The sequence below is a fragment of the Phasianus colchicus genome, chromosome 7, assembly GCF_987193195.1.
Source record: "Phasianus colchicus chromosome 7, bPhaCol1.hap1.1, whole genome shotgun sequence".
Taxonomy (NCBI): domain Eukaryota; kingdom Metazoa; phylum Chordata; class Aves; order Galliformes; family Phasianidae; genus Phasianus; species Phasianus colchicus.
Genome location: NC_143442.1, coordinates 25,853,966 through 25,881,053, shown reverse-complemented (window position 1 = coordinate 25,881,053; position 27,088 = coordinate 25,853,966). Strand labels below are relative to the sequence as shown.

The window sequence follows — 27,088 nt, the reverse complement described above, 5'->3', positions numbered from 1 at the left end:
TCCGCCCGGCAGTCGCGGAACTACAGGCCCCGGCACGCCGCGCGGCGCGGCTGGGCCACCCGCCGCCAGGGGCCGGCCCCGCGGCACACCGGGCCGCTCGTTGCCGAGGCCCCGCCAACCCTCGCAGCTCCGCGGGGTTCCGGGCTTGCGGCGGCGGGTACGAGCGGGCGCTTCCTCACTCCCGTGGGGCTTCCCGGCCGCACTGGGGACCGAGGGGCTCCGAGCCGGCCGCGCCTCCGGAATTGGAGTCGGGGAGCTTGGCGGGCCGGGAGCGGGGTAGTGCAGTGCCGGCCGCCGCGGGGCTGAGGGAGGCGGGGCGGGTGGGCGCCGCGGGGGAAAGGTGCGAGCTAAAGGGAGCTGAGCAAAGGGAGGCTGGGAGCGCTTTTCGCGTTCCGCTCCTTTTGTCGAGGACTTCGAGTCGGTATCTGTCAAAGATCACTTAACTCGAACCTCTTCAGCCGCTCAAACCCTCAAGAGCTGCAGCCCCGCGTCAGCAGGACAGCAGTAACACTGGTGGTACCTGGGCTTTGGGCCTCCGCAGCTCACGTCTTTCTGGAAATAGATGGAACTTGCATCCCAAGCGTTAGCTGAGCTGCGATGACAGTCAGCTGAGCTGTGCGCCGCTGTCACAACCTGCAGTAGAAAAAAAGGCTTAGGTTAGGGACCCAAAGCCATAATGAAAATGGACACAACATTAAACAGTGGAATTTAAAAAAATTAAGAAACAATGTTATTAGAACAAATGTGGATTAGGGACACCGCTGCCGTCTGGTGATACCCCTGCACAGCTCTGAACAAGTTCTCGGACGATTTCACTTTAGCATACCTGAGTTATTAAGACAACCTTGCCTTAGCTTTTGTGGCTTAGTGTTTCAAGCAACAGAGTAACTAATTTTGTATAATGGAACAAGGTTTCTTTTTCCAGGTATAACAAGGATACTGTCGCGCTGAACTGGCTAATGTCTTGAGGTATTTGTATTTTTTTCCTACCCTGCCACAGACTTCTTTGGTGAAGTGGGTAAGTCAAGCCCTTACCTTCTAACAGAGCCAAATACCTACTAAGGATCTCTCCATTTTTCATATTTGAAAAGGAATCGCACATAATCTTCAAGCATTTTGTTTAGAGTAAGAATAGTAAGGATTACTGGTGGCTTAGTTATTTGGCAGGAGATGGCTGGTTGGTGCTTGTTCACTTTTCAGTGTTGCCTAGATTAAAGAGCATTCATAGTTTTAATGAAGGATATAATCAAGCTTAGGTTCCTGATTTACAAAATTATTGGGTTTGGATGTAGTAGTTCACCTTCTGAAGTTAACTTTCAAGCAATAATTACACATTAACATGGAACAACCCCCAACAGCTGACTTTGTCAGCTGTCAAGTAGGATTGATTCAACACAGTAGAAGACTTCCCTGTGAATCATCAGGCAGCTTAAAGTGAGGTAGTCCCACTTTATGCTAGAAACTGCAGTGTGCATATTAGACATAACCATCTCTCTGTCCTCTCTGTGTAAGCTTTCAACATGTTGGACAGAAAAGTCTGCTGGAAAAGTAGTGATTCTGATCTGTGAGGGAGTTTGAGTGCCTATTCCGTGATCAGTGATTTGAAAAAAATCAGTTGTTTCCCCTCTTTTTCTTACTCAAGTTCTCTACAATAGTATTTCTTCTTTCAGTTGGGAAATGTAAAGTGCAATAGCTTCTGGCTGGGTTTGTGAGCTAGTTCAGCTGCACACAGCTGTGCTTCTTTAAAATAAGTTGGTTTTTTTTCTTTCTTATGAACTGCTAATGATGCACAAATCCATTTCTGTTTTATTTTCTGCACTTATGCAGTTGACTTGCAATTAAATTGCTTGTTCAGAAATGGTAATAAGATGTCAAAAGCCATGAATTAAAAAGGAAACCTTTAAGTTGGAATGTATGCGGCATATACTTGGTTATGGTTAATAGAAAAGCAGGCCTTCCCAAGACTGTAGAAGTTTCAGTGTGACATAACTGAGAGGAATGCCTCAATGTTCTCATTTATTAAAAGACTCACTTTTATCACAGGTTCACGTACAATCTGACATTGCTACTTTAATTGTTCTAGGATCAATGGGTGTATTTTTCACCTCATCTAAAGTGGTTCCATGTCTTGTTTGGTAAGTTTGTATTTTATTTGGGAATCCTCAATAGTTGTACCTTGCTAGCCAGCAATACCTTAAGTTAAACAGCCCTGGTGCAATGTTTTGCTTAGGGGGATTTCCACAGTTCTGAGATGTTGAAGCTTCCTTGTATCAACTTTTGATGCAGGCTGTTTAGTTCTCAGCCTACCATATGCTCTATACTGTTTTTTAATCTCTTGCATGTCTGACTTGTAGCTGAAAACTTTCTGAACTACAGCTTATTAGGATTAGACAACAACTTGTGGTGTTTTCCCACTGCCTTGTTTAATAAATTGCAGCCAGACCACTAACAACTCACTTGTTTCTTTTCTCAAGGACTGTTCCTGTATTCTACGTACACCAGTTGAGTCAATCCAACCAGAAAAGCAATCTCAGAGCAGCAGCCATGAATCCCTGGTAAGAAAAAAAACCACAAATAATTAAAAAAAAAAAAAAAAAAAAAAAAAAAGCATTAACTGGCAAAGTTCAGTATGAAGTTGCACATGTGGAAAAAAAAAGTTATCTCATTAGCAAGCACTTAATAAAACACTAAGAGGAAAAATAACTGGAGTACTCTGGAGTACTAATCTTTTACTAGTTTAAAAACAAAACAAAAAACCCAGTAGCTTATTTGTGTAAGTCTCAGTGTAGTAAGTCTCAAGCACCAGCTTGAATATTCCAACTCCAGTACTTGATCTTAGCATTCCAATTGATGTTATTTATGCATTAATTTTAAACATAAATGTACATAGTAATTCTAAGAACTATGTTTTTCTCCACCGTTAGGCTGATTCTGAGCTAGCCTGGATTCCCCCATCTAAAGGAGGGAATGAAATGATATTTTGCTCTTCCAATGTCTCTCACTATGAACTCCAGGTGGAAATAGGTAACACAACTGTACATTAAAATAGTTCTTGTTCTTGCAGATGCATTCTCTCTGTAACTATTGCTAACTGCAATAAATATTAAGTTTGGAAAATGTATTATCAGATGACTAAAATTATTCTTGTTTCTACTATTCCCTATTCTTGAGAAAGATACAGATCTTGTTTCAGTTAGCGCTTGCTTTAAAACATAAGACAAATTAACAAATATCAAATTTTTCTTTTGATATTTGTGCATTTGGATGTCATTGCCTAAAATCTGTGGCATGCAAACAATAAATATAACATTAAGTAACATCATAACCTGTCCTTTGGCTACTTGTTTTGATTGTCTTAATGATGGCTGCACTGAATCTCACTGTGCAAGCTTAAAGTCATAGAGTTATTTGATTTGGATGGGACATTTAAAGGTCACTTAGTCTATCTTCACTGCAATGATCAGGGACACCTATACTTATATCAGGTTGCTCAGAGCACCATCCAGCCTGACCTTGAATGTCTCCAAGGACAGAGCATCCACCACCTCACTGGACAACCTGTGCTACTGCCTCACCAACCCTACTATAAAAGAAACTTCTTATCTCCAATCAAAATCTCCCCTTTTTAAGTTTGAAACATTTCCCCTTTTCCTATCACAACAGACCTGCTAGAGAGTCTCTCCCCCTCCTTTAGATATTGAAAGGCTGCTATTGAGTATCCCTGAAGCATTCTTTTCTCCAGACAGAACTGCAGCTCTTTCAGCCTGTCCCTGTAGGGGAGGTGTTTCATCACTTGGATTATTTTTGTGCCCCCCCCCCATCTGGACGCTCTCTAATAGGTCTGTGTCTCTCCTGTTTATTCTAATGTGTGTACTTAAAGGGCTGTTAATGTAGATGCATTACTGATGCTGACAAATGTTTAAATGTCCTTTGTTGCTCTAAAAACAGCAGAACCAAGCTCTAACTAATTTGTGGATGTATTTTGCCCCAACTACTTAAGTTGTTGGTGTGCTTAAAGAAAACATCATGCTGCTATCCACTAAAATTCAGAACTGTAAAGTCCTTTAACTACAAAGAAAAATTTTTGGTGACTTACTACATTTTCTAATATTAAGGTATCAACTTTTGGTTTCAGGAAGGAGATTCAACAACTTAACTTCAATCTACCTTGCACGGCATACCCCTACAGGCACACAAGTTGCCATAAGGATCACAGACCTAGAAAGCTGCTCAGAAGAGCATTTGAAAGCCTTACAGGTAAAGCAACAACCCTTCTGAAGCCACTTTTGAACACGTAAGAATTAAGTAAACTGAGGCAGTCTTTGTGCTTTTACTGGGCAATTGAATTCAAATTTTATCTTCAAAGGAATAGAAAAGGCATGTGCAAGTTTGATCTGAAGAAACCGTTGACGAATGTTTTAGAAACTGTCATAGAACTTTACAACTCTTCCTTTGAAAAAACATTTTGTGCTCTGGATTTAACAGTAAAACTTACAACTGTGAACAAACTAGACTTCAGAAAAATGCAATCACATCCAGGCTATTTGGATATCTCTTGCAGCAATGCTCATCATATGCAATTTAGTATAAATAAACTGAATAGTTGGTTTTTTTTTTTTCTGCTGATTACTGACACAATTAATGCTTTTAGTAAGACAGTTGTTTTGTGATTAATACATCCATTTTCATTTAATTCCATAGAATGAGGTGGTTTTATCCCACTTTTTCCAGCATCCCAACATAATGACGCTTTGGACAGTGTTTACAGCTGGTAGTTGGCTTTGGGTCATTTCTCCATTCATGGCCTATGGTAAGAACTGTTAACTGCAATTTTGGAATATGGAAAAGGACTGATGAAATTTGGGCTATGCAGTTGACAAGTGTTTTTTCTTTAAGAATCTCCTCATAGAGAAAGAGAAGGGAGGAAAAAAAAAAGGGGGGGGGGGGGGGAGAAAAAAACCCCAATAGACACGCTTTCCCAAACCACTTGTTTAGATAAGTCTTCTGTATATCGCCTTCCTCCCCAGAAAGGATTGACATTTGAATTGCATTCAATTTCACTTAGTCCTAATCCCCACAAAGTACGGAGTAATAAGAGAGAGATGCATTTGACCTTATAGAATAGAAAACTTGTTGGTTTCAGAGCAGGCTTGCATTGGCTTTCAGTTAGCAAGCATGACACGAGTGCAATCCTTATGATTGATGGATGCTTCAGTTGCATCCATGTAAGTGTTCCTGATGTACCATAGTCAATATAAAGGTGAGAATATCACTCTTGGCAAATGTAAACAAGAAAAGAGGCATAGAAAACAAGTTTAAGGTGGCTTGTTAGGCTTAGGGTATTTTTTCCTCCTGCTTCCAGGTTCTGCGAGACATCTGCTGAAGACATACTTTCCTGAAGGAATGAGTGAAGCTTTGATAGGGAACATTCTGTTTGGTGCAATCAGAGGATTAAATTACATGCACCAGAATGGCTACATTCACAGGTAGGACAACCTGTAGGACAATCAGTGCCATAGGTAAGAATCAGATTATAGTATCTACTTTATTAGGAATTTAGTTTCACTACAAAACCCATATTTGATTCAATGTCATCTTTCCTTTTTCCATATATTTCTTATGGCAGATGCAGAAACAGTACAGGTTGTTTCATTTTGTTAGTTTGCTTTTGAATAATATAGCAGGATAGATAAATTCATTCTTTACCTTCTTTGCAGGGAAGGAAAGACCACCTGTCTGGCAATCAGTTTTTCTTGCTAACCATCTCTCGGGTGTATTAAAAAGACAGCTCATGCTAAGGGAAGACCACTCATGAAAATAATCTGCTAAACAAAACTGCATGTAAACTCCCCAATATAAATTAATGAAAGATTTTCATACTTCTACTTTAATAGTGCTTTGAGTAATTTGTTTAACTAAAATTTACCACTTCTTGTTACAGGAATGTTAAAGCTAGCCACATTCTGATTTCAGGGGATGGACTAGTTTCTCTCTCTGGCTTAAACAACCTGTACAGTTTAGTTAACAATGGACAAAAGTCAAAGGTGGTGTATGACTTTCCTCAGTTTAGTACATCTGTACTACCTTGGCTGAGCCCTGAACTACTGAGACAGGTCAGTTAAAATACACTTCATTCTTCTTCATTTCAAGTTAACAGGAAGTACTCAAGTTCCATCTTACATCTGCTTGTAGAAGTGCAATAGAAGCTGTTGAACTGCAATTTAAAAACAAAAATACCCAGATTAACTGAGTTTGTGATTCTCCTAAAGAGAACAGGTTTTAAAGCTGTTGGTGAGGTGGTGCTTACAACTGAATCTGCCTGATTCTCTTCCTGAAAACTAGAGCAGATCCTGTCTTCAGTGCAACATCACAAGAAAAAGCCTGTTTCAATTTGTTAATTGCCTTAATCCTGTTTAGATTACAGAATTTTAGAATTGTGTCTTGACGCTGGTATTTGTGTTTCTGTTTGCATGCATCAATGACTTCTGTGGTCCAGTACAGTTTTATTTCTCCCACAGGATTTGTCTGGGTATAATATGAAATCTGACATCTACAGTGTGGGAATAACAGCATGTGAATTAGCCAATGGACATGTTCCATTTCAAGACATGCCTCGCACTCAGGTATGATGCTAAACTCCATTTCTACTTCAAAGGATACAGATTTTTTTTTCTGTTTTTAAATAAAGCATTAGTGAGATAAAGCAGTACTTTTACTGATGAAATGGTGGCCGCTTTTTGTTATTTCAAACATGCATGTTTCTTGCTAGAGTAAATAATCCTTTCTGGTAGACTCACAGCATAGCCTGAATAGGTCTGTGGGTGGTGCACTCGTAGAACCGCTCTTCCTTTCTACTAGATGCTGCTGCAGAAGCTGAAAGGTCCTACATACTATCCCTGGGATATAAATGCCTTCCCCCATGGGGAATCCAGAATGAAGAATTCCCAATCAGGTGTTGATTCTGGAATTAGTGAGAGTCTGACACGCACGATGACAAGCGAAAGACTACAAAGTCCTGTTTCCAAAACATTTTCCCCTGCATTCTACGACTTGGTAGAACTTTGCTTGCAACAGGACCCTGAGAAAAGGTAATGCTCTGGTGAAAACTGATTTTGTGTCATTTTAGTCTTAGACCAGGTCTAGTCTATGGTTTAGGATACAGTAATTAGTTGAATACTGTTACAATCAGAATTTCAGACCAGAATTACTACACAAAACTCTACACTTTCCTTTGGTCTTGTTATTTAAAAACTGTCTTATTTGACAAAGGAACCATGCTTTTAAAGTTTTGACTCCCTTTAGGCCTGAACTTCTTACAGTCTGAATCTATCTTGTATTGCATTTAGACAAGTAAAATTAATTTTAAACATGCACTTTGTCAGACTAGGCCCTTTCCCAAGAAGAGTAATTTAACTTTGCAAAATATAATCGTATTGTTCATTTTATGATGCAGGCCATCAGCAAGCAGTTTGCTTTCTCATACGTTCTTCAAACAGGTGAGCTCACTAAATTTTTATTAAATGACACAGTGATCAAAAAAAATCAAAATAAGTCCTAAAATATTAGAGTTGGATTACAAAATATTTAGGTTAGCTGGAAGCAAAAACCATCACGTAACAGCTCATCTGCTTCAGACAACTTTTGTAAAAGGATGCATCATTAGAATAATCTATTTTCCCTTTGATAATGATGGTTTAACTTAGGTCAGCCTAACTAATGAGAAAATTGGTAAATATTCAGGATTTCAAGCAGAAGAATTCCACAGCTAATGCAATTAGTCATGAAAGATGAATTCAACTTTCTGTAGAGTGAGGAAAGCTAAACCTCTTAGCCTGTTTTCAATACTGTAACATGCAAGAAGATGGCTCTATGACTTTTACATGTTTTTAATTAAGTCAGGCACAAGTTTACGCAGATTTTTTTGCAGCCCTCTTTTGATTAACTTTTCTTCTTCATAGGTAAAAGAACAAACACAGAACTCACTACTGTCCCTATTACCGCCCCCTGTTCAAAACAACAGATCAGAGTTCTTGACACTGCCCTCAGCAGCAGCTGAGGCTGGATTTGGATGTAATGCTGCAACTCAACATGTTGCAGCATTCCCCGACTGGGAATTCTAAGCAGATACCAAGCAATCATACCTCTCTTGTGCTTCAAAGAAGGAAAATGTGATTTCTAGTTGCTGCTTTAGTTTGTATGGTTGAAATACAGTTATACACTGTATACTTGAAAATGCAGTTAAAGTGGCCATGTTCCATTAACTTCATCATATGTTTGTATCGGGAAGTGCAGTATGCCTCATTTTTTCAGATCTCAAGCAAAACTGCATGTAAGGAACAACTGAATTCTTATCTCCCTCTTTTGAAATATTTCTTAACAAATGTGAGGGTTCCTGCTGTATTTTCACTTTATACTGCACTTTTTAGCTCGTATTACTGCAGTCCAAGTGCCTTTCTGAATTCAGGCTTTGTCTTTTGTCCATGGCTTTTCTTCAGTATTCTATTTATCTTTCATTGTTGCCTAAATTATCTCAGTGAGGAGTAATCTTCCATTTTCAAGCCTAAATTTGAAACTGCAGAAATGAGTTTCTTATACAAATCATGTTTCTTTCTCCTGCCTCTCAAAAGGTGAATTGGCCAATTGACATGCATTGGTCAGTGTTTGCCCTGAATTAGCTATCAGTCAAGACTTTTCTGCAGTTTCAATACTACATGTTAACCAAAGAAGCTAGTTTAAAATGCTTTTGCATTTTTCTGCATCCTTAATGCAGATCTGTGCTTTTGCATCTCCATTTACTGTTGCATCATCTTAACAAACAATTTGAGAACCTCTTATAACGTAAAGGAAGTCTTAAGTTATAACACATACAGGTTAATTTTGAAGACCTGTTAAACAATCTGAAGTCCCTGTATGTATTTTTGTTTATACTGTGTACCTGTCCATCACCAAGAATTATCTCGACCTAATATTGTTTTCTCAAAAGAAGTTACAAAACACATTAAGCTTCACCTGTGTTGCTGCTTGCAAACATCTTCTGCAGTCAGATTCCCATGATTCAATTCAGGGCACAAATTCACAAGAATCTGAGAGGTTTTATTGTCTCTTTCCTGATGAAAAACTGCCCTTGTGCCCACAAAATCACTAACTTTTCATCTCCCACTCTAGACCAAGCAACTCAAGTTGAACAAAAGGAGCATTTATTACTATTATTATTAAAAACTGCAACCTCATCATGTTTTAGAAAAAGCTGTGTCCCAAGCCACTACTACTTGCTGACATATGTTCTGACAATAGTGAAAATGTATAGATAGTGAATGGATACATTTCAGTTTTTCAACACATGGAAATTCCACTGTGAAGTGCTCAAATCTGACATGGCTGGGCCTACGTGCAACCAGCCCTGCAAATACTACTGCTTTGCCAGCAGCTTCTCTTCAAAGCCTTGAATGCCAAATGACTGGAAGGCACAACCAGTTCTAAATAATCACACTGAAGTATTAACAAAATACTTGACACTACTCATTACGCTGTGAAGGGAACTCATAGTTCAGAACATAATAGGTACAACTAAGCTTAAGAGCCTCTCAATAAAAACTTGCCCTGTCTGCCTCCATATATTTCTATAATTCTTGTACTCCTGTTTTCACAATTCAATCATACTAACAGCTTCTTGTTACTGCAAGAAATGTTTCAGATTTATGTCAGTCATCAGTTAAGAAAACAGTTGTCTAAACTACTAAGTTACTCTTGTTAATCATACCAATATTAGCTTGTGGGCTCTTCAGAGAAGACACTAGTCTCACACAAACCCCATAAGGTTCTTTACCCCTAACCACTGCAAATCTTGATTGTTTTAAAATAAATTATGTAGCACTTACAAGTATTTTTGTATAAGTAACTGTACATATAATCCCCAAGTCAAGTAAATGAAAACAGATATGAAATTGCACATACTTAAATTAGAGATGTCTGAACAAACATTAATTCACTGTTGTTTGTTTGTTTTTAAGAAAGCCTGATGCCAAACATTTCAGGCAGCTGAAGTGCTAGTGTTTGTAAGCTTCACTTGAAATAACAGCGCTCTGCACTCTGTAACAATGAACCTGAATACTAACAACAAAGCGAAGTAAAGAATAGACAAATTTAAACAGCCAAATATTCCAGTCTCTGGATTAAGTTTACAGAGAGATTTGTTGCAATTCTGCTCATTAACTGTGTTACTTTCTTCTAAGGAATAACATAAAATGTCTTAACACAAAAATGTGTTAGTGCATCAGTTAACACAGCAAATGTGTAACCAATCATACTGTTGAACAGGTTACAACTGCATGGCATTGAAAACAAGATACAGTGATACACTGAAAATTAGATACAGTGCTATGAAGAAGTTTTTGCATACAATTTGTATTTTCAAAACCTGACATATGTTATCTGCATTGTTAAAAGGGACTTCCTATTCCAAGCTGACATGCTTCCAAGCACAATAAACCTCTAATTTCTCAGAACATCCATGTATTAACCCTTACTCATACCAATTACATGTTATTAGCATACGAACTAGTGCTGAAGTCAGAGTTAAAATTTTCAAAGAATCTTGCATTTAAGCTCAATGTGAGACATTGTAAAAATTTTCATATATTTACAAAATGTTCTCATGCCCTGTGAAACAGAAATTAATAGATGGATTACTTCTGCAATTTTGACATTTGTAGAAATAGAACAGAAGTGGTCTGGGTTTCTTTTTCTTTTCTTTTCTTTTTTTTTTTTCTTTTTTTTTTTTTTGTGGTTGTTGGTGTTTTGTTTTGTTTTTTGTTGTTTTTTTTTTGTTTTTTTTTTTGCTGCCATCTTTCTCTTATTTAGCATTTAACACTATGTAATGTAATTAAAAACTTGTCACAAAAGAAAACTTGTTATATAACATCATCCTTAATATAACCATGCTATTCTGTTTCCTACTGTCTTGGTCTAATGACAGATGCAGCAGTTTGTGAATGTCTGAATGGATGAACATAGGATAAAAATGTGATTTAGTCACAATAAACTTGATTTTCTATATAAAGTACTTCAATAAGTATCCATTGGAGAAATGATCATTTTTTCCAATGGATGTTATCAGTGAACAAAAGCAAGCATTACAAAAACATTACCTAGTTTCACCTTACATTTCTCTTTTCCCTACCCCCCTTTTAAAAGTGATGTAAGCAGTTTTTAGCCTGCGAAATCATGGAAAAATGTTTCAAAAAGACTGTTCTGAATGTCTCTGATAAGAGGGAGGTACAAAAGTAGGTGACTTATGTACCCTGTCTTTAATGCTTGTAAGTAGCTTTGCTAAAGTACATTAGGCTGTCTAATAAACCGCTAAAACACCTAAGCCAGCTGTAATGACTTGTCCTCATGATGGTCTTCTCTGACTGAGGAAGAAATAATATAATTCAGAGATCCTGCACAACACACCCTGTCAGACTGACATCCAAAGAGCAGGAATATGAAACCATACTGTGAAATCAATTTATTTGGTGCAACAGTGCAGCAGAGACTTAACGATTTAGAAAAGAAAGCACTGAAAAACAGGTCTACTAATAGGTAGCAGAATAACTTTTTGGTAATTAAAATAATTTAATCTGTCCAGAAACTCATGATTCAATGAAAGAATAAATACTAGGTTTAAACTAGTTCTTATGGAAACCTCCATGATTCCCAAAAGCAAGCAACTGATCCTACTCCACAGATCAGTTACTTAAACATGCTCGTTATCAAAAATCCCCACAAATTTCTGAAAAATGCAAATTACACAAATTAGCTGCAATTGTATTTGGTTTACTATTCCCTAAAGTTTTGCATGCCTTTGCTTAATGCAGATTTTCATGTTATTATATTGTTTAGCTGGATTTTAAGATTGTCTTGAAGAAATTATGTAAAAGAGGTTTTAGATTGTTTCCAAAACTCTTGCTGTAAGAGTATGAGACAGCAAAATGTACTTTATTGCTGGTTTCTGCTGGTGACGATCTCACCCTGCCCTGGGCAGCAATGCCCCTAAATCCATCAGCAATCTGTTTCTGGCCACTAGTGATGGATTTTATGAACACATTCCTTGCATCAACTTCGCTTCTGAAAGTCTTTATAACGTGAACCTTTATAAGATTTTTAAGCGCTTCCCTCAGGCCTCTGTATCACCACACCTCCCTGCGCTTTCTGCAACCACTTGCAGACACGCCTCTTAGCCAAACCCACCCGGGCCCAACCTGCTCGTCTCCCCGGCTCCTCCCCTTCCGTAGCACCGCCCGTACCTCAGAACTCTACACGTTTCCTTTGGCTCAGCCCCCTCTCGGCCGAGAGACTCCAGCGCCGATTGCCCGGAGAAGGAAGGAAAGGCGGTACTGAAGTGGCCGCGCCGCCTCCCTGGGGCAGAGCCCAAAATGGCGGCCGTGCAGTTGCACCGGCCGTTAGGCGCGCGCAGGGCGCCCCCTGTTGGCGGGAAGGGCTGTGGCGGCGGGCCGCGGCTCCGGGCTGTGTTCCGTCGAGCATCCCGCGGAGCTCTGCTGCGAAGACGCCGAGCAGCACTTCAGCACAGAATCATAGGGTTGGGCGGGCCCCTTAAATGCCATCTGGTCCAACCACCTTGCAATGAACAGGGACACCTACACAAGATCACGGTGCTCAGAGCCCCGTGCAGCCTGACCTTGAGTGTCTACAGGGATGGGGCACCATTACCTCTCTGGGTAACCTGTTGCAATGCCTCACCGTCCTGTCTGCAAAACACTTCTTCCTTATGTCCAGTCTAAATCTGATGCAAACCAGATCTCAGAAAGCACAGACCAGTGAGTCTACTCGCTGGTTCTTGGGCTGTTACAGTGCTATTTCTCACTGCAGAAGGCCAGTATGGTGGCAAGAGCCTGCTGGTGGAAAGACAGCCATTACTTACATCAGTAATGGAAAAGGACTACAGAAAGCAATGTTTTCCCATAAAATCTGCTCAGAGCTTGTATACAATAATATAATGTTAGCATTGAGAAAGAAACAAGTTAGACTGATTTATTTTAAACAAACTAAACGTTTGGAAACAGTACAAAGTAGTACAAGCTAATACTCATTCAGATCACTTCCTCACTCTTTTCAGATACTTAAAAACAAAAAATTGGCACTAACTTCTCTGCAATTTTTCCTTCAACACAAAATACTGTATCAAAAACAATGGTAATGGAAATGCACAAAGGCATTTCAGTTAAGGCTTCTACATATACTGCATGTTCTGCAATTAAACATCTATTCTGTAAACTTTAAGATGTTCTAAAGGTTTCCAAGTATCTAAATACATACACGCATAAAAAGCAGTTAAATTCCATTGTGAGGCTTAACGGAATGAAAACTACCTTGTAAAAGAAGTAATAAGCCATGAAATTGTTTATCTAACTGTGATTTTAAATGGCGAACCTCAAGCCTCTTTCATTCATCTAGGTTTATACTCAGGTCCTCCAAAAAAGGTATGAACTAGGAAGGCAAGTCTGGCTTCAACTACTGATGCCATTAAGTCAAAAAACTTAATCACTGCTCAACCATCTCACAATGAGAGCAAAATCTGGCTCCTGGCTAGCACTGCTTTGTTTGTGGGATACTTAGAAGGCCAATTCCTAGAAATAATTTCAGAAATGAAATCAAGCAGTGATGGTCTTCATGTTTCTCTGTACTGATTGGGTGCCTTCACACCATTGTGTTTGAGCTCCGTACCTTATGAGAGAAGTTATACTTTTTATCACATGCCAAGATGACAGAAGCATGAAATAGCAAATAGAATCCATTACTAATTTCATCTTCAGGAGCTCAGAAATTCTGTAAATCAAACATATGACGCTTGAAGAATTTGTGATGTGCATTTCCCACTTTGCAAGGAAATTACTGTGTAGAAACCCATGTGAGAACACTAAGTAGTGGCTTCATCTCCCATCTCCTACAGCAAATCACAAGGACCTCCAAAGTAACACTGATGGGGACCAGCATCCTGAATCTCTTCGTTATAACATACAATGCACCATCAGCTGTAACTGAGCTCCACAGTTTTACAAGAATATATACACATCATAATAATTGACAAAAAAGTTAAACAGTTCCTTCCCAGAAACAAGTGAATGCCCTAAAATAGAGCCAGCAGTTATGGAAAATCTTTCAATTCCAGTAGAACTTTTTTTTTCTTCCCTCTCTAGAATTATATAATTACTTAAATTTGCTAAATAAACACACTAGAACTCAAGTTCTTGACAGAGCAGAAGCTGTCCTAGTTATTCATGTTCCCATTCTTGTGTTAAAGCAACTTAGGCAACAGGATAGAAACTTACTGGCTCTTTAACATCTCCCTTCCACTCTTTCATCTGGCTAAATTCACCACCACTTTTATAAAACACAGTAGCCTCCAGGGAACTTTGACACTGCACATCTTTTAAAACCACCCTCAGATACATTAAATAAAATAATGCAAAACTCAATACATATTAAATAAAATTTAAAACTAGTCTTGTGTGATACTTGCATGAGAAATGGATTTCAGACTAGCACTTGCCTATGTCTGCTAAGGAGATTGTTTCATCCTGCAAGACATCTGCATTTATTCACTTAAACTGCTTTCTTCCTAAGATTTATTTTCATCTCTATGAAATATCTTAGAAAAAGGATATACCTCAACTGCTAACAGCGTCAGTAACAAAACATAGATTGATGATGACAATATAGCACTGCTGTCAAAAAAGCACAGAATAGCAGATCTTCAACATTCACCCATTTCCTTTGGCTGTGTAGGTAGCAATGTTTACAGAAGTACCTTGACTTTATGTACCAGAGATAATCTACTTTACAAAACAAAAAGAAGATATATAAAAGATTTCAGTCACATTTGAATAATTAAAAATTAGCATACATAAAAGATCCATGAAATATATACAATATAAAAATACTTTTTTTTTTTTTTTTTTTTTTTTGCTTTATGAAAGTTATAATACATGGTTAAAATACAGTAAGCTTTGAGCCATCAGTTTCAGCTACAAGGTTCATGTTCCACTCTATGGCTGGACTCTGGGTATGATAAGTCCTTGGGGAAATTCCTCAATTTCAGTATGAAACATCAGTTCTGAAAAAAAAGAGAAAAGAATACTGGTTTTATTGAAAAAGTTTCACCTGAATATTATGTCATTATTCCAGAAAAGTTCTCTGGAATTTCCCCAAGCCTCCTGCTTTTCTTTGTAGCCCTCGTATTGGCAATTCAGTAATGAGAAGACCCACCACTGTCTTTAGAAAACTGTAGTTGTCCTCCTACATTAACACAACTAGTACTGACATTAGCAGCTGATCATAGGAAGTAGGCTTCAGCCTGGACACTTAAATTTGTGTCTGTAAGTAGACTGATAGATTGTTCCAGTTTTGAAATTGTCCGAACCAAGACTGAATATTTCCATTTACAGACCTGATCATTTACTGTTTGCCAACAATTTGTCAATGTGGCAAAATTACACAACCTGCACGCACAGCACTGTAATTTTATCCACTCAAGTTTGAAATCACACACTTGTTTTTGTTTTTCCATTCTATTAATATTTCTCTACTACTTGGGATAAATCCTAACAGAATTTTTCTCTTGAAATTGCTGAAGCAAATTACCTAATTTTAGTTGACATCTGTAAATATCTATAATCTCATCAAAATCTGGGCTAGATCACACCTCTGTCTTCTTGAATAAGCCTTTTATTACTTAAAAAATGACTTCTAATTACAATTTAGACATCTACTGTAAGTTTTACTTTCAATAATTGTAAAAGCTGCCAACTAGTTGTGTTTTTTTTAAAAACTAATTGAGTTATTAGAATTAATTAGGATAACTGGCAGCAGCTGAAATATAGAAAGCTGTAAATTAACATTCTAGAGTAATTTGAAGAAGCACATCTAGCCTTCTTTGACCTCCCAAACATAAATCTGTTCCTCAGTCATAACACTTCTCAGTACTACACTTGAGCACCCAATGCAGACTACAGTAGATAAAAGTCTGAACGAATAAGTTTTTGTCAATTAACATTTCCTACCTTCACTGTGGTCTAGCTCTGGTCGGTAAGACAAGAAGATCCAACTTGCCCCAACTAGAATTGATACTACCAGATTCACCACAATCCACGGCTGAAGAATTTCTTCCTCCATACCTGCAGTCCTGGGAAAAGCACATCAACCAATTGGTCAGGGTACACACCAGCATGCACATATTACAGTAATAACATCAGCAGAATATAATAAAAAACAAATAAAAAACTTTCTAAGTCAGATGTAATAATATCACTATCATCCTAATGGTCTTGCTTTACAAAGATCTAGTAAAGAGAGTGTATACCAAAGACAGCAACTCAGGAAAAAAAAAAAAAAAAACCACCACATTAGCTCACAGAGAACATTCACTTGTAGATTTCAACAGTGCATTCCTTTTCCTGGCCAAGAAATAGAAAATAAAAACCAAAATGCACTGTCAAATTTTACTATGAGGAAAGATATAACAAAGTCATCAGTAGATCTTATTTTCATCATTTGTGGGGCAGTAGGGCAAAAGAGCAAATGAGCAGCAAGTCAGTGAAGTCTGCCTGGAAGCCAGTGCAAGAACTTGTAGACAGAGGCCAGATAAGATGGGGCTTTAGGTAAAAGGTTAGGATTTAAGTTTGCTGATATGTTTTATACTGTCACTAGTAGCAGCAGGTTGAGGTTTTGTTACTAGAATCCAAATTTTTCAATAAACACTTATGGAAGCTCTAAAAAAGGAAAAAATAGCTAACTGCATGCAGCAAGAGAGATGCTTAAAGTTTCTGTCACCCTTGATGTTCTCAGCATCATTTCAACAAGATCTTGTTCAAGTTATGATGCACTGGTGACCAACATGACTGAGACCAAATATGACTTCTCATTTCTGAGTGAAGGTTTCAGAGGTTCAAGGCACGGTCAGACAAAGGCAAATGTAGTAATGGAATTCTTCATTAATACTTTCTTATGTATGTTATATAACCTTTTGAATCCAACAGTTTGACTATGGTTCATAAGTGAGTGATGTTACAATTTACAGAAGACCTTTCTTAGGTTTCTTACCAGATGCTGCCATTTTCTGAAGGCGGTGTGTAGAGGTTAATTCTGTCACATGTCATCTGCTGACTTAAGGATAAGATAAGAGCAGTGAAGTACACTGGAAGAAATGAAATTAGCGTCAGGTATAAAGCAAGTAGAAAATGCTGGCCCATCATGAAATGACAATTATCACTACATTTTCTTTCACTTTACTTCTTCCAATGATATTGCCATCTTAACTGCATTCTCTCTTCTCCAGTGTTCTTCTCAAAGTCCAGGTATTCTGACCCATCAAAATTGGGTTTCTGCTCTTTTTCAATCTACCATCTACATCAGAGGTCCCATTTTAATTTTTGCTACTTTTGTGTTTTGTGTTCATAAGTGGGGAAACAACCATCCCAGCAGTAGCATCACTAATGCTACTATTGCAAATACTTAAAAAATGCGCGAAGCATCCATAATTCTTAAATGCTATTTTTAACTCCTCCCCAAGTCACTTATTTTAAAGGTAGAAAATAAACCACGGAGGAAAAATCCACTGAAAACAGAATGCAGGATTTTTTCCATTTACTTTCTTTTTTGGGCCACATTCTATTCACTTCAGGATACTTACAGAAAGAAGCCAATGCTGCTGGGTCTAGGGTAAGAAAACCCCTCAGTGCAACTGATGCTTTTGCCAAATCAATCCTGATTAGAAGAACAAGAGTCATTAACACAGCTCAATAAGATAATAATATTGTTCTTCTAACAGTGTTCTGTTGCTTTTACTTTTTTCAAGATACCTTTTCCTGCTTGTGTTATAGTGCCTTAATAAGCTACCATGCTGCACACACAAGCAACGATCCTCATTATGCCAAGCTCCAGAAAGTTTGAAATTAAGGATGATGTTCCATAAGTTTTGTAGCTTTCACACTGCAGTCAGGGAGAGTGTGGAGAGATCTGCTCCCCCTAGACCTTACCATTCATTTCAGTGTCTGCACCAACGCAGTTAATGTTAATAAAACTACTTACAAAGCTCACACTGGTACAGGAGGAATTAAGAATAACTCAGGACTCCTCCCTGCCTCCACTTATCGAAAAAAAGACACAATTCCTTCCATGAAACAGACTCTTTCCCTGGCTTACCATGCTGCCAAGGAAACAATGCATCATTAAAATAAACTTCAGTGAAACGACTCTTTGAGCCATAATACAGAAACACCAGCTGAGCTAGGTAAACTGTTTATATAGCTATGTTGCAAACTTAACTGAATAAGGAATTCACATGAAAAATAACTGAACAGAAACAGTAGCTGTTCTTCACTCCCCTCCACCACAGCTCTCCCATCTGATTTACTTCTTGATTACACAAACAGCACTCGTATACTGAAACAAGGCAGCAGGTAATGGACAGAAATGAGTAACAAAAGCCTGAATATACAAGTACACCTTTTAACTATACATCAGCTAAGTGCAAAATCATTCACCAAGAGAATCAATAAATCATCAACAATTTACCTATCAAAGGCTGAGACTGTACTGATAGACAGCAACAAGTAGAACAAACTTTGAGCAGGGTAGGCTAGCATCTTATACTGCTGGAGCAGGTTAGAAACTGTGGTAAGCTGATTTCCTGCCAAAATGTAGATAACAACAATGTTCCACACAGCGTAGCCAGCAAGAAAGCCATGGGTAAAGAGTCCGATTACCCTGAAAGGATAACAGAACATTTGAGAAGTTTAATGCCTTGAATTAGAGAAAACTACAGATGAAAAGGCCTACAAATTCACCCCTTCAATCCTGCTGCTGTGATAGATTATTTTCAAGTGCTTTATTCTGATCTAGTTTCAAAAATCCTAAGCAATAGGACTTCTGCTTCCCCCCCTGACAGACTTCACCAGGGCCTGAGCAGTCAACCAGGAAAGTGCAGGTGTTCTGTCTGATCCTGTTGCTACATCCCTTTACTAATGCTACAGGAATCAAACACTTTCACTCTGTCTGCTCCCCCATTTTATCTGTAGCTCCCCAAGACCACTGCCCCTTTCATCCATGCAAGGCTCTTTAATCTGTCCTTGAGAGAAAGTCAGTCTTTTCAGAATTTCTTCAATCTGTGATTGCCATCTTTGCTAACAAAAAGCTAAGGATCAAGCACAGGTTTCCAGGTAAAATACACCAGAGACATGAAAAAGTTGTCATCTTCCCATTCTGAATCACTATACAACCACATATGGAAAAAAAATATCATTTTTTACTTCTGTGTGCACATTTATGCCCAGTCCAACTTCACTCCTCCTTTTTTAGTGGAAAGCGTTCAGACATTTTAACTCTGCTCATATCACAGCTGATAGGAGAATCTCATTTTGTTTTTTATTGTAGGTCCCTAGTATTTCTGTTATCATACATATCTCTTTCTATTCATATTTCTTCTGAATCTTAACAATACAGCTTTCTTAATTAGCTTCAGCTTTTTGTTCTTTTTAGAGGTTGCATTTCAAATGGATGTCTTGACTAGAAATAGATATTACTGTCAACAGAAAAAAGCTAGAGCACTTATGCCATTTGCATACCCAACCACAACCTGTTAGAAGTATCCACATGAAGATACATCACAGTGATAGAGAAGTGATGCTAACATCTTAAAGAAAGAAAAAAAAAAAAATCAACACCAGAATTATTTCAGTTTATTTACATCAAAACATTAATCCATCACCTGAAACTTCGGTGCACTGAGAGGGCAACATCTCTGGTGGTCCAAGACGACTTCACATCCAAAAGCACGTTGATATTTTCAGTGGTTTTAATCAATTCTGCACGGTCAGCTGCTTGAAAACGCCCTAAAAGGATGAGAAAATTTATTTTAGAGTACCATTAACTTCACTCAATATTTTTACATTAATACTTGAACTTCCTATGAAGAAAAGGCTGTGGGTATCAAAATTTCCATCAGATTTCTTCTCCCTTTTCTTTCCTGCCAGCTTCCATTCAGATCATGATGCCTCTGTCAGTGTGGTGTACCCTGACAGATCAGGCTATGGATTTATGAATGCACAGCACAACTGGGTAAGTTCTGTGCTTAAAAAACAAAGAACACCGCCTTCCACATGAATTATTTTTGCAATATAGTAAATACTTCTCAACGTCTTGTGACAGTATTAGGTCAAATGAGCTCAGTTCTGTACTACCAGGTTTTTTTCACCCACAGAACTAAAAAATTCAACAAATCAGTAACACTGCAACACCAGCACTCACTGCTGAAAGATTATAATGTACATTTATTTTCAAGTATTTTTTTTTGCTGGCAAACTCCCTTTTTAAATTCTGCCTAATAGCAAAATATTTGGATTTTAAATACAATTATGTGTTCTTTAAATGCAAGAAATTATTTAAGTTTAAAAAAAATCACACAATGCACTTACGATTTTTTTCAACAAACACCTTGCTGACAGGCTGGCTAATTCCAGTAGGAGCAGCAAACACAGGCTGCTGATCTGGGCTCCTTCTATGTTCATCTTCAATAATGTCATCCTCCTCTACCTCCAGCTCATTGGAACAATGTGTTTCTGCTGGCCGAGCCTTCCTATTATCACAAGTCATTCAATGGGGCAGAAAAAGAAGAAAAATTTAAAACTTGAAGGTTTCAATGAACGTTTACCATGCCTAACCTCACTGACACAAACAGATTAAGCTACTGACCAGTATATTACCCCCACTTATAAATTTAAAGCTATAGTTCTCACTAAAGCATTAACACTAAGCCTTGATTTGGGGGTTTTTCTTTCAATCTAGATACCTTCTTGTGTCAAAACACTAAGTTGGGAAGAAGTACAGATCAAGAGATTAACAATCAGAAAAAATATGTACAAACTAAATACAAGGCTGAGAGAATGGATATTTGTGGTTGGAAAGGCAACTAAAATGTTGTAAAGGCATAGCTCTTGGAGAAAAGGCCATTTAGGAGGTTAAGAAAGCAGCTGTCTCTCAGAAAATTAAGAAAAATACAGGAAAAATGAAAGAAAGCAATTATGCATTTTAATTTTTTATGTATTGAAACAGTAGGGTCATGCTAACATACTCTGAACTGAAATGCATCCAGATACAATGAAGCAAACATGTGAAGAAAGTGAGATCTTAGCCCTGGACAGGACTGCAGGCATACAATTTGCTAAGCAAGGTAAATGGTATTGTGAACTTCCAAGATGCAATGTCTTTGTTATTCAGTTACTTTTACTGCCACAGATATTCCAAATTATGAACTGTTTATCTCACTTGGCTCTTTTTCTCTGTTTGCGGACCACTGTTTCTTCAGCTTCAGGAACATCCACGCCATTTCCATTCTGAAATAAGGATGCAACGTTCTGCTGGGTAAAGGAGGTCTCAGAATCTGGAGATTTAAAAAAACAAGCCACATGAAAATTTTACAGCTTTTATGGGATTAGAGACACATTCACTTAAATACAGAAATAGTTATTACATAAACATGGCAGAAATGGCAACTCTAAGCTATCATTCACCCAGAGATTAATTCCACTTGTTACAAGAGCACTCGATTTGAAACACTTTAAACGAAAACACAACTGGCCAGTCATACTTCTGTCACCAGGTTTTATTCAGCCTTCTTTGCAGCCTACCGTTATTCACATACCAGGAGGTACTTTCTTCTTCTTGCGTTTCCGCTGAGGAGGGACATCCTGAGGTTCAGGAGTTAAGGGCTCACTGCTTTCAGACTGCCGACGAACAGTTGCTTGGACAATGTCATCTGAAAACCAAAAAAAAACCTCCAGCAACTTCAACTCAAAGCTGATGAGAAAAAGGCAAGAAAATGCTGCTAGCTGTTACACAGCGTAGAGTATCTGTATTTGCCCAGCTGAGGTGAAAACATACTGGCTAGAATACATAAGAGATGGGAAACAAATATGATAATAAGAATATACAAGATGAAAACATAGAGTCTTCATTTCACCATAACAATTTCACATCTGGAAGGAAACGTAGGTATGCAGGAAGGAGCATGATTCCCATTCGTGTGTACAACAGAGGACTGATAAAATGGAATCTAATACAGGAAGGAACGATAGCTCTGTATTTTTCCTTTCTACGTGCAAAGACAAAGATGCAAGGGACAGAAAAATTAACAGTGACAAGTTGATTCATACTGACAGATAAGTGTGTTAAGGCAAAATGGTGTAATATCAAAGGGAAATTTAAATTAATTGCTGAACAAACAGCACAAGAATCTGGGAGGAACAGATAAAAAACAATTCTGAAGAACACTTACTCCAATCTGAAAGAAAAAGTGCTAAGTTTTGGAGGAACTACCTTTTCATGGCGGGTTAATATGAAATCTCATCAAACATTCTAGCATCAATTGGCATCTTTTCATACAGGAGGACAAACCTTTTTAGAGTGCTTTCAAGTTCTGCAGTTTTTATCAATAACAACAAAATCTACTTTTGTTTTCACTTGAAGCAACAGGCTTATCCATCTTTTACACAGTTTTACTGCGCTAAAATGGAAAATCAAACAGCATGCTAATGGCCAAAGTCAGAATATGCTTTGCACCATTAATCTGCCTACTGGAATGAACAGTCACAAAACCTGCTCCTTGGGAAGCCCTGCTGGCAACAGCTCCACTTACTGCATTCAACAGTTTATTCAGCAGATGCACTTCTTGTAAAAATGCAAAGCTCTGGTGTTAGCCATGCTTCATCTCTTAACTCTCAGATGACAGTGGAATGGTTAACTTGCGACTTTATTTGGCCGAGGATTTAAGTTGAACCAATTTGTTAAACTAGTTGTATCTTAGTTCATTCAAAAATTCAAGCACTTAACATACTCTACGTTGCAAGCAGTTTACATATGGAATAATTTTAATACTTAATTTAATTAAGTATTAAAAAGATTCAGAAAGGAAAAAAATAGGAGGAATAAACATTAAAGCATTTTTTTCAGTTCACTATTAAAATTTGCTCTATTACCAGTACTGGGAACGGATCCAGAAGAAAAGAGAAGATTGAAGAAGTTACTTCAAGGTAACACTACAGACTTGCTCTAAAAAGACAGATAGTATTCTGGTGAGGTGTGTGTGTGGGGGAAAGCACTTGACACAAAATCAATTTTAATAAAGAAACTGAGAAGAATATTATTCCAAAACAGAGTACAAGACAAAAAGGATTTTTGTCAGGAGTTTGGCTACAGTGTAAGTATCACTCAGGATTACAAACACAGGTGGGACCTTACCTAAAGAAGTCTTTCCTTTGGGCTTTCTTTTTTTGGGACGACTGAGTGGAATGTCATCTGCAGAACAGAAACATAAGTCAATGTGCACAGCATGGAGAAACCTCCATTTTCTTTTTTCTAACAACCATACCATTCCAAATTAAGAAATAGAGTCCTTTTTACAAGCAAAGACATCCTTCAGCTTTTAAAGATAAGGTGAGAATTAACTGATTTGCACAAGCAGGAAAAGTGCAGTAGAAAACAGGAAAACAAGACAACAAATCTGTCTCATGTGCAACAAAGGCTGAATATGCACATGCATGTGTTAAGTGAAAAACCAAACAATGCTCCAAAGAATAAACTACTTCTTTAGAGCACAGTGACAACTTTCCAGTTACCTTGATTTATTATGGAACTAGCAGTTGGTAAAAAGAACAGAGGAAAACATCCTAATACCCATACAATTTAAACAATTATCAGCCTATATTTAGGAAACCTGTAAGGACCAATCCTTTAAGAGAGGATGAAGGGACATCAAAAGGAACTATCCATGTTTATGATTCTCTTTGATGACAGAATAACTCACCCTGATTTCCACTTCATATTTAATGAGAAAAGGCGTTGAAGAGCAGTGCAAAAGGAACAAAGGTAAGAAGAGAGTTAGTTTTTAATCAACTCACAACAGTGACATTCTCTCTACATTTTTATTTGATTCCCTTATTCCATTCCTACGTCTTTTTATTGGCAACTGTACACAAAAGGGTTAAGTGTACAAAGCAATCAACTGGACTCAACACTTTGTTAGTGACTGTGCAGTTTCTTGATTGGCCAACTGTAGATCAGATTAAAAGCTATAATCACCTGGCTAATTAAAACTTGCCTGACATGTAACAAACTAACAGAAGTTATGAAACGTTAGAATATATACATTACTAAAAACATGCTATCTTTATATGTTGCCAATCATGCACACTGCATTTACCCCAAAGTACTTTGAAGGAATTCTGACATGTTATGCCATAAAAATCTGTAGAGTTGCTTTTCCTTCCACACTGCTCATTAAAATGCTGGGGAAAAAAAGCCCAAATTTCTTCCTATATTACATCAAACTGGTAAATACCTGTGTCTCCATTGATAATATCTAGCTTGATTTCAAAAATCCCTGTCCTGAAGGATTTGCAATTTAAACGTACCAAAGAATGTGGAAAAAACAACGACAGCAACAAAGAGTTAAGGAAGAAGACAGTGAAAAGAGAAACATCAGTAAGACTGAAATAGATGCTAATAAAACTCAGGCTGCTCTTATCCAAGACTTTAAAAGGTTTAATCTACCTGAGTATTTAAAATGAGGTAAGTTTTCTCAACCTCTAAAAACATTAAATGCTTTATACATCTTGTAAGGAGTCCTCGAACAACAAAGTAGCAAGAAAAGCAACGTTTTAAAAGCTATTGTGACTATGCAGACACTTATCAAACTCATTTTTATTCATTGCATTTCTTTTAAAAACACAGCAATAAAGAACCACAATCAATCCTGTAGAACAAATTGATCTTACCTTGGCACTGGAGGGAGGGCACGTGGGGGGCACTGAAACATAACAGAGAGACAGAAGTCAGCTTCTCCCAGTGCGAAACCATCCTGAGGTCTATTAAACTACTCCACAGAGAACAGCTGCTTCCAGAGGCAGTAAGAACTCACACTACCTATATTTTGCCACCTATGCTTCTGAAACGAGATTCTAAACATCTCATACATAACCAAATACATACATAGTAAGACACAAGTATCTCTCGTTACCAATCTGAAATGCAATTCTTGCGCTGGATGATTCCCATCCAGATACAGGAGAGCAATTCACTCGCTGATTTTGTATTACATAATTATATTTAAGAAGTACAGCACAAAACATTTCCCATGTTCTAAGAATTCAATCGATATCAGCGACGCAAAAGGCTGCTTGACTAGTGAGGCTCAAGGGTCCCCAACTCACCACTTGTTTTTTCCCCATATCATTGGAAGCAGTTCCCTGGAAGAGGCACTGTGAACAGTTCCCTACTCCTGACGTTGCTCATGCTGAACCCCTGCTAATTCTGAACTAAAAATAAGCTTCTAGCAGCCCGGATTAACTGGCTGTGAACCTCCCTGCTCCTGGGCCAGGGCCAGGGCCAGGGCCAGTGCTACTCCTGCTGGAATCAGTGGTGGTTTGCTCTGGCAGCAAAGCTCGTCCTAATGGCACGTGCCCCAAAAGCCCATCGCTCCGTGTGCTGGTAAAAGTGCAGGTGAGCACTACTCGGGGATTTTCACCTGACGAATGAAACACCCTGTGACGAAGGGAGAAAAAACTTCAACCTACGTTTAGCTCGGAGCTCATTGCTTTCATCGATTCCTACGTTGGGGCGGTATCTACCGTTAATTACTTAGGACAGCCCATAGTTGCAGCTCCGCAGGGCCCGTAGGAGCACGCTGCAGACCCACGGCGCAGTGCCGGCTGCAGGAGAAGGGGCCGGTCGGAGCCAGCAGCCCCGCACTCCGCGCACTCCCGGCACCGTTACTGTTCGGTGAGCAGCCGCAGGGCCGCGGGAACGCGCCCAGGAACCCTCCGGGGAGGAAATACGCCCACGGCCGGGAGTCCGTTCAGGGAAGCGGAGCGAGAGGTGCGGCTCCGGTAACGCGGCACCAGAGGACGCGTTTCACCTGCCAGCGCGGTGACCGAGCTGCCCCAGAGGCACAACGGGGGACGGTTCTTCAAGCTCCAACACTTAACACTGACGAACTCTTTACGGGCTTCGCGCTCGTCACACTCGTTATCCTGCGAACGCACAGGGACAGAAACGCGAACGCAACGAGAGCTCTCAACCCCGGCGCGAACCAGCGGCCCCGCTCCCTCCGCCAGGGCCGGCCCTCCCCGGCCGCACCGAACCGACGCCGCGGCCGAGGCCGGAGAAGACTGCAGGCCCGGTCCCCCCGCCGCCCTTTTCTGGGGAGCCCCGCCGCGCCCTCACCCGCTCTGGGCCCGCCCGCGGCTCCGCCATGCCGCGCCCGCCGCCGCCGTCCCGGGCCCCGCAGGGAGGAGCCGCCCTCGCTTCCGCCCCGCCCCGCCGCTATGGGCGCGATCCTCGGCTGCGGGGCCGGCCGCAGAGCGGAGCTGCCCGCACGGATTCTCAGGCCGGCGGGCGGGGCGGGAGCAAGGCGTTTTCCAAACTGGGATTCCGGCTTCCTTCGCCTTGTTATCACTGACACTATTTGCAAATGAAGCGATAAACTCTAAACGGGAAGAAAATTAAACTACAGAGGGAATGAACGCTTGATGCTGTGCTATTCCGGCAGCTGCCTTTCCGTTTACGTCCCACTGCTGCGAGGGGCATAGTACCAGCCCGTGCACCAGTCCCTCTCCCACTGCTTGTACTCACCCCACTCCAGGCCCATGGTGGGCTCTGCTTTCCAGCGTGTTTCTCACCAAGGACACCGGCTCTGACTTCACAAGAAGCTGGCACAGCGCTAGCTACAAGGGCAGGCTTACTACATGAATAACTTCTAGGCAGCACAGCCTTCGCCAGTTGATTTTCTCCAGGGGGAGCTGGGCTGACAGAATAAGCTGTTTCCTCAGCATCCAATACACCTGTAATGTAAGATGAAGAGTGAGGAACTTGTTAGCCGTAATCACGGTACTCGCTGCTGAAGAGATCATGCTGCCTTGCCTCAAACCAACAGGAAAATGGACTTTGGGTTTGATTTTCCGCTTTAATAAACCCATGTTTTGTCAGTTTTCATTCACTTGAGTTGATGGAGGAAAAGCCAAGCCCTGATAGATCATGG

At 39.4% G+C, this 27,088-nt stretch overlaps 3 protein-coding genes across 23 annotated transcripts in view; 1 reads left to right on the top strand and 2 right to left on the bottom strand.

Annotated features, from left to right (window-relative positions):
- The window catches only part of TRAK2 (trafficking kinesin protein 2), a 69,582-nt gene extending 67,033 nt beyond the window's left edge, over positions 1 to 2,549 (bottom strand). For all 15 annotated transcript variants that reach the window (XR_016468360.1, XR_004168031.2, XR_004168030.2 and 12 more), the window contains exons 1-2: positions 2,458 to 2,549; positions 521 to 633 (exon numbers count right to left, since the gene is read on the bottom strand). The gene's annotated coding sequence lies outside the window, so the exon portion shown is untranslated. The remainder of the gene's footprint in view (positions 1 to 520; positions 634 to 2,457) is intronic.
- STRADB (STE20 related adaptor beta) lies at positions 10 to 10,776 on the top strand. 6 transcript variants are annotated; one of them, XM_031601234.2, is made up of 13 exons: positions 10 to 157; positions 926 to 1,018; positions 2,084 to 2,135; positions 2,475 to 2,555; positions 2,925 to 3,024; positions 4,136 to 4,257; positions 4,732 to 4,810; positions 5,363 to 5,486; positions 5,942 to 6,113; positions 6,519 to 6,623; positions 6,859 to 7,088; positions 7,454 to 7,496; positions 7,959 to 10,776. In XM_031601234.2, exons 3-13 carry the CDS (start codon positions 2,124 to 2,126, stop codon positions 8,118 to 8,120), a joined length of 1,230 nt encoding a protein of 409 aa, XP_031457094.1. In that variant the 5' UTR covers positions 10 to 157; positions 926 to 1,018; positions 2,084 to 2,123; the 3' UTR covers positions 8,121 to 10,776. The 6 variants fall into 6 exon arrangements, with proteins under 6 accessions (XP_031457094.1, XP_090000377.1, XP_090000378.1 ...); XM_090144251.1 differs by having other exon boundaries at positions 11 to 157; positions 926 to 969; positions 4,702 to 4,810; XM_090144252.1 differs by having other exon boundaries at positions 11 to 157; positions 926 to 969; positions 2,044 to 2,135; positions 4,702 to 4,810.
- Positions 10,777 to 12,945: 2,169 nt separating this feature from the next.
- Positions 12,946 to 26,334, bottom strand: TMEM237 (transmembrane protein 237). 2 transcript variants are annotated; one of them, XM_090144255.1, is made up of 13 exons: positions 26,275 to 26,334; positions 24,828 to 24,859; positions 23,858 to 23,868; positions 23,293 to 23,349; positions 21,698 to 21,811; positions 21,322 to 21,436; positions 20,472 to 20,632; positions 19,766 to 19,889; positions 18,574 to 18,765; positions 17,690 to 17,763; positions 17,101 to 17,194; positions 16,062 to 16,183; positions 12,946 to 15,115 (listed from the first exon to the last, which is right to left on the bottom strand). In XM_090144255.1, the coding sequence occupies exons 1-13, from the start codon at positions 26,302 to 26,304 to the stop codon at positions 15,048 to 15,050; spliced, it is 1,194 nt and encodes a 397-aa protein (XP_090000381.1). In that variant the 5' UTR covers positions 26,305 to 26,334; the 3' UTR covers positions 12,946 to 15,047. The 2 variants fall into 2 exon arrangements, with proteins under 2 accessions (XP_090000381.1, XP_090000380.1); XM_090144254.1 differs by lacking the exons at positions 23,858 to 23,868; positions 26,275 to 26,334 and adding an exon at positions 25,263 to 26,235 and having other exon boundaries at positions 12,947 to 15,115.
- Positions 26,335 to 27,088: the final 754 nt, after the last annotated feature.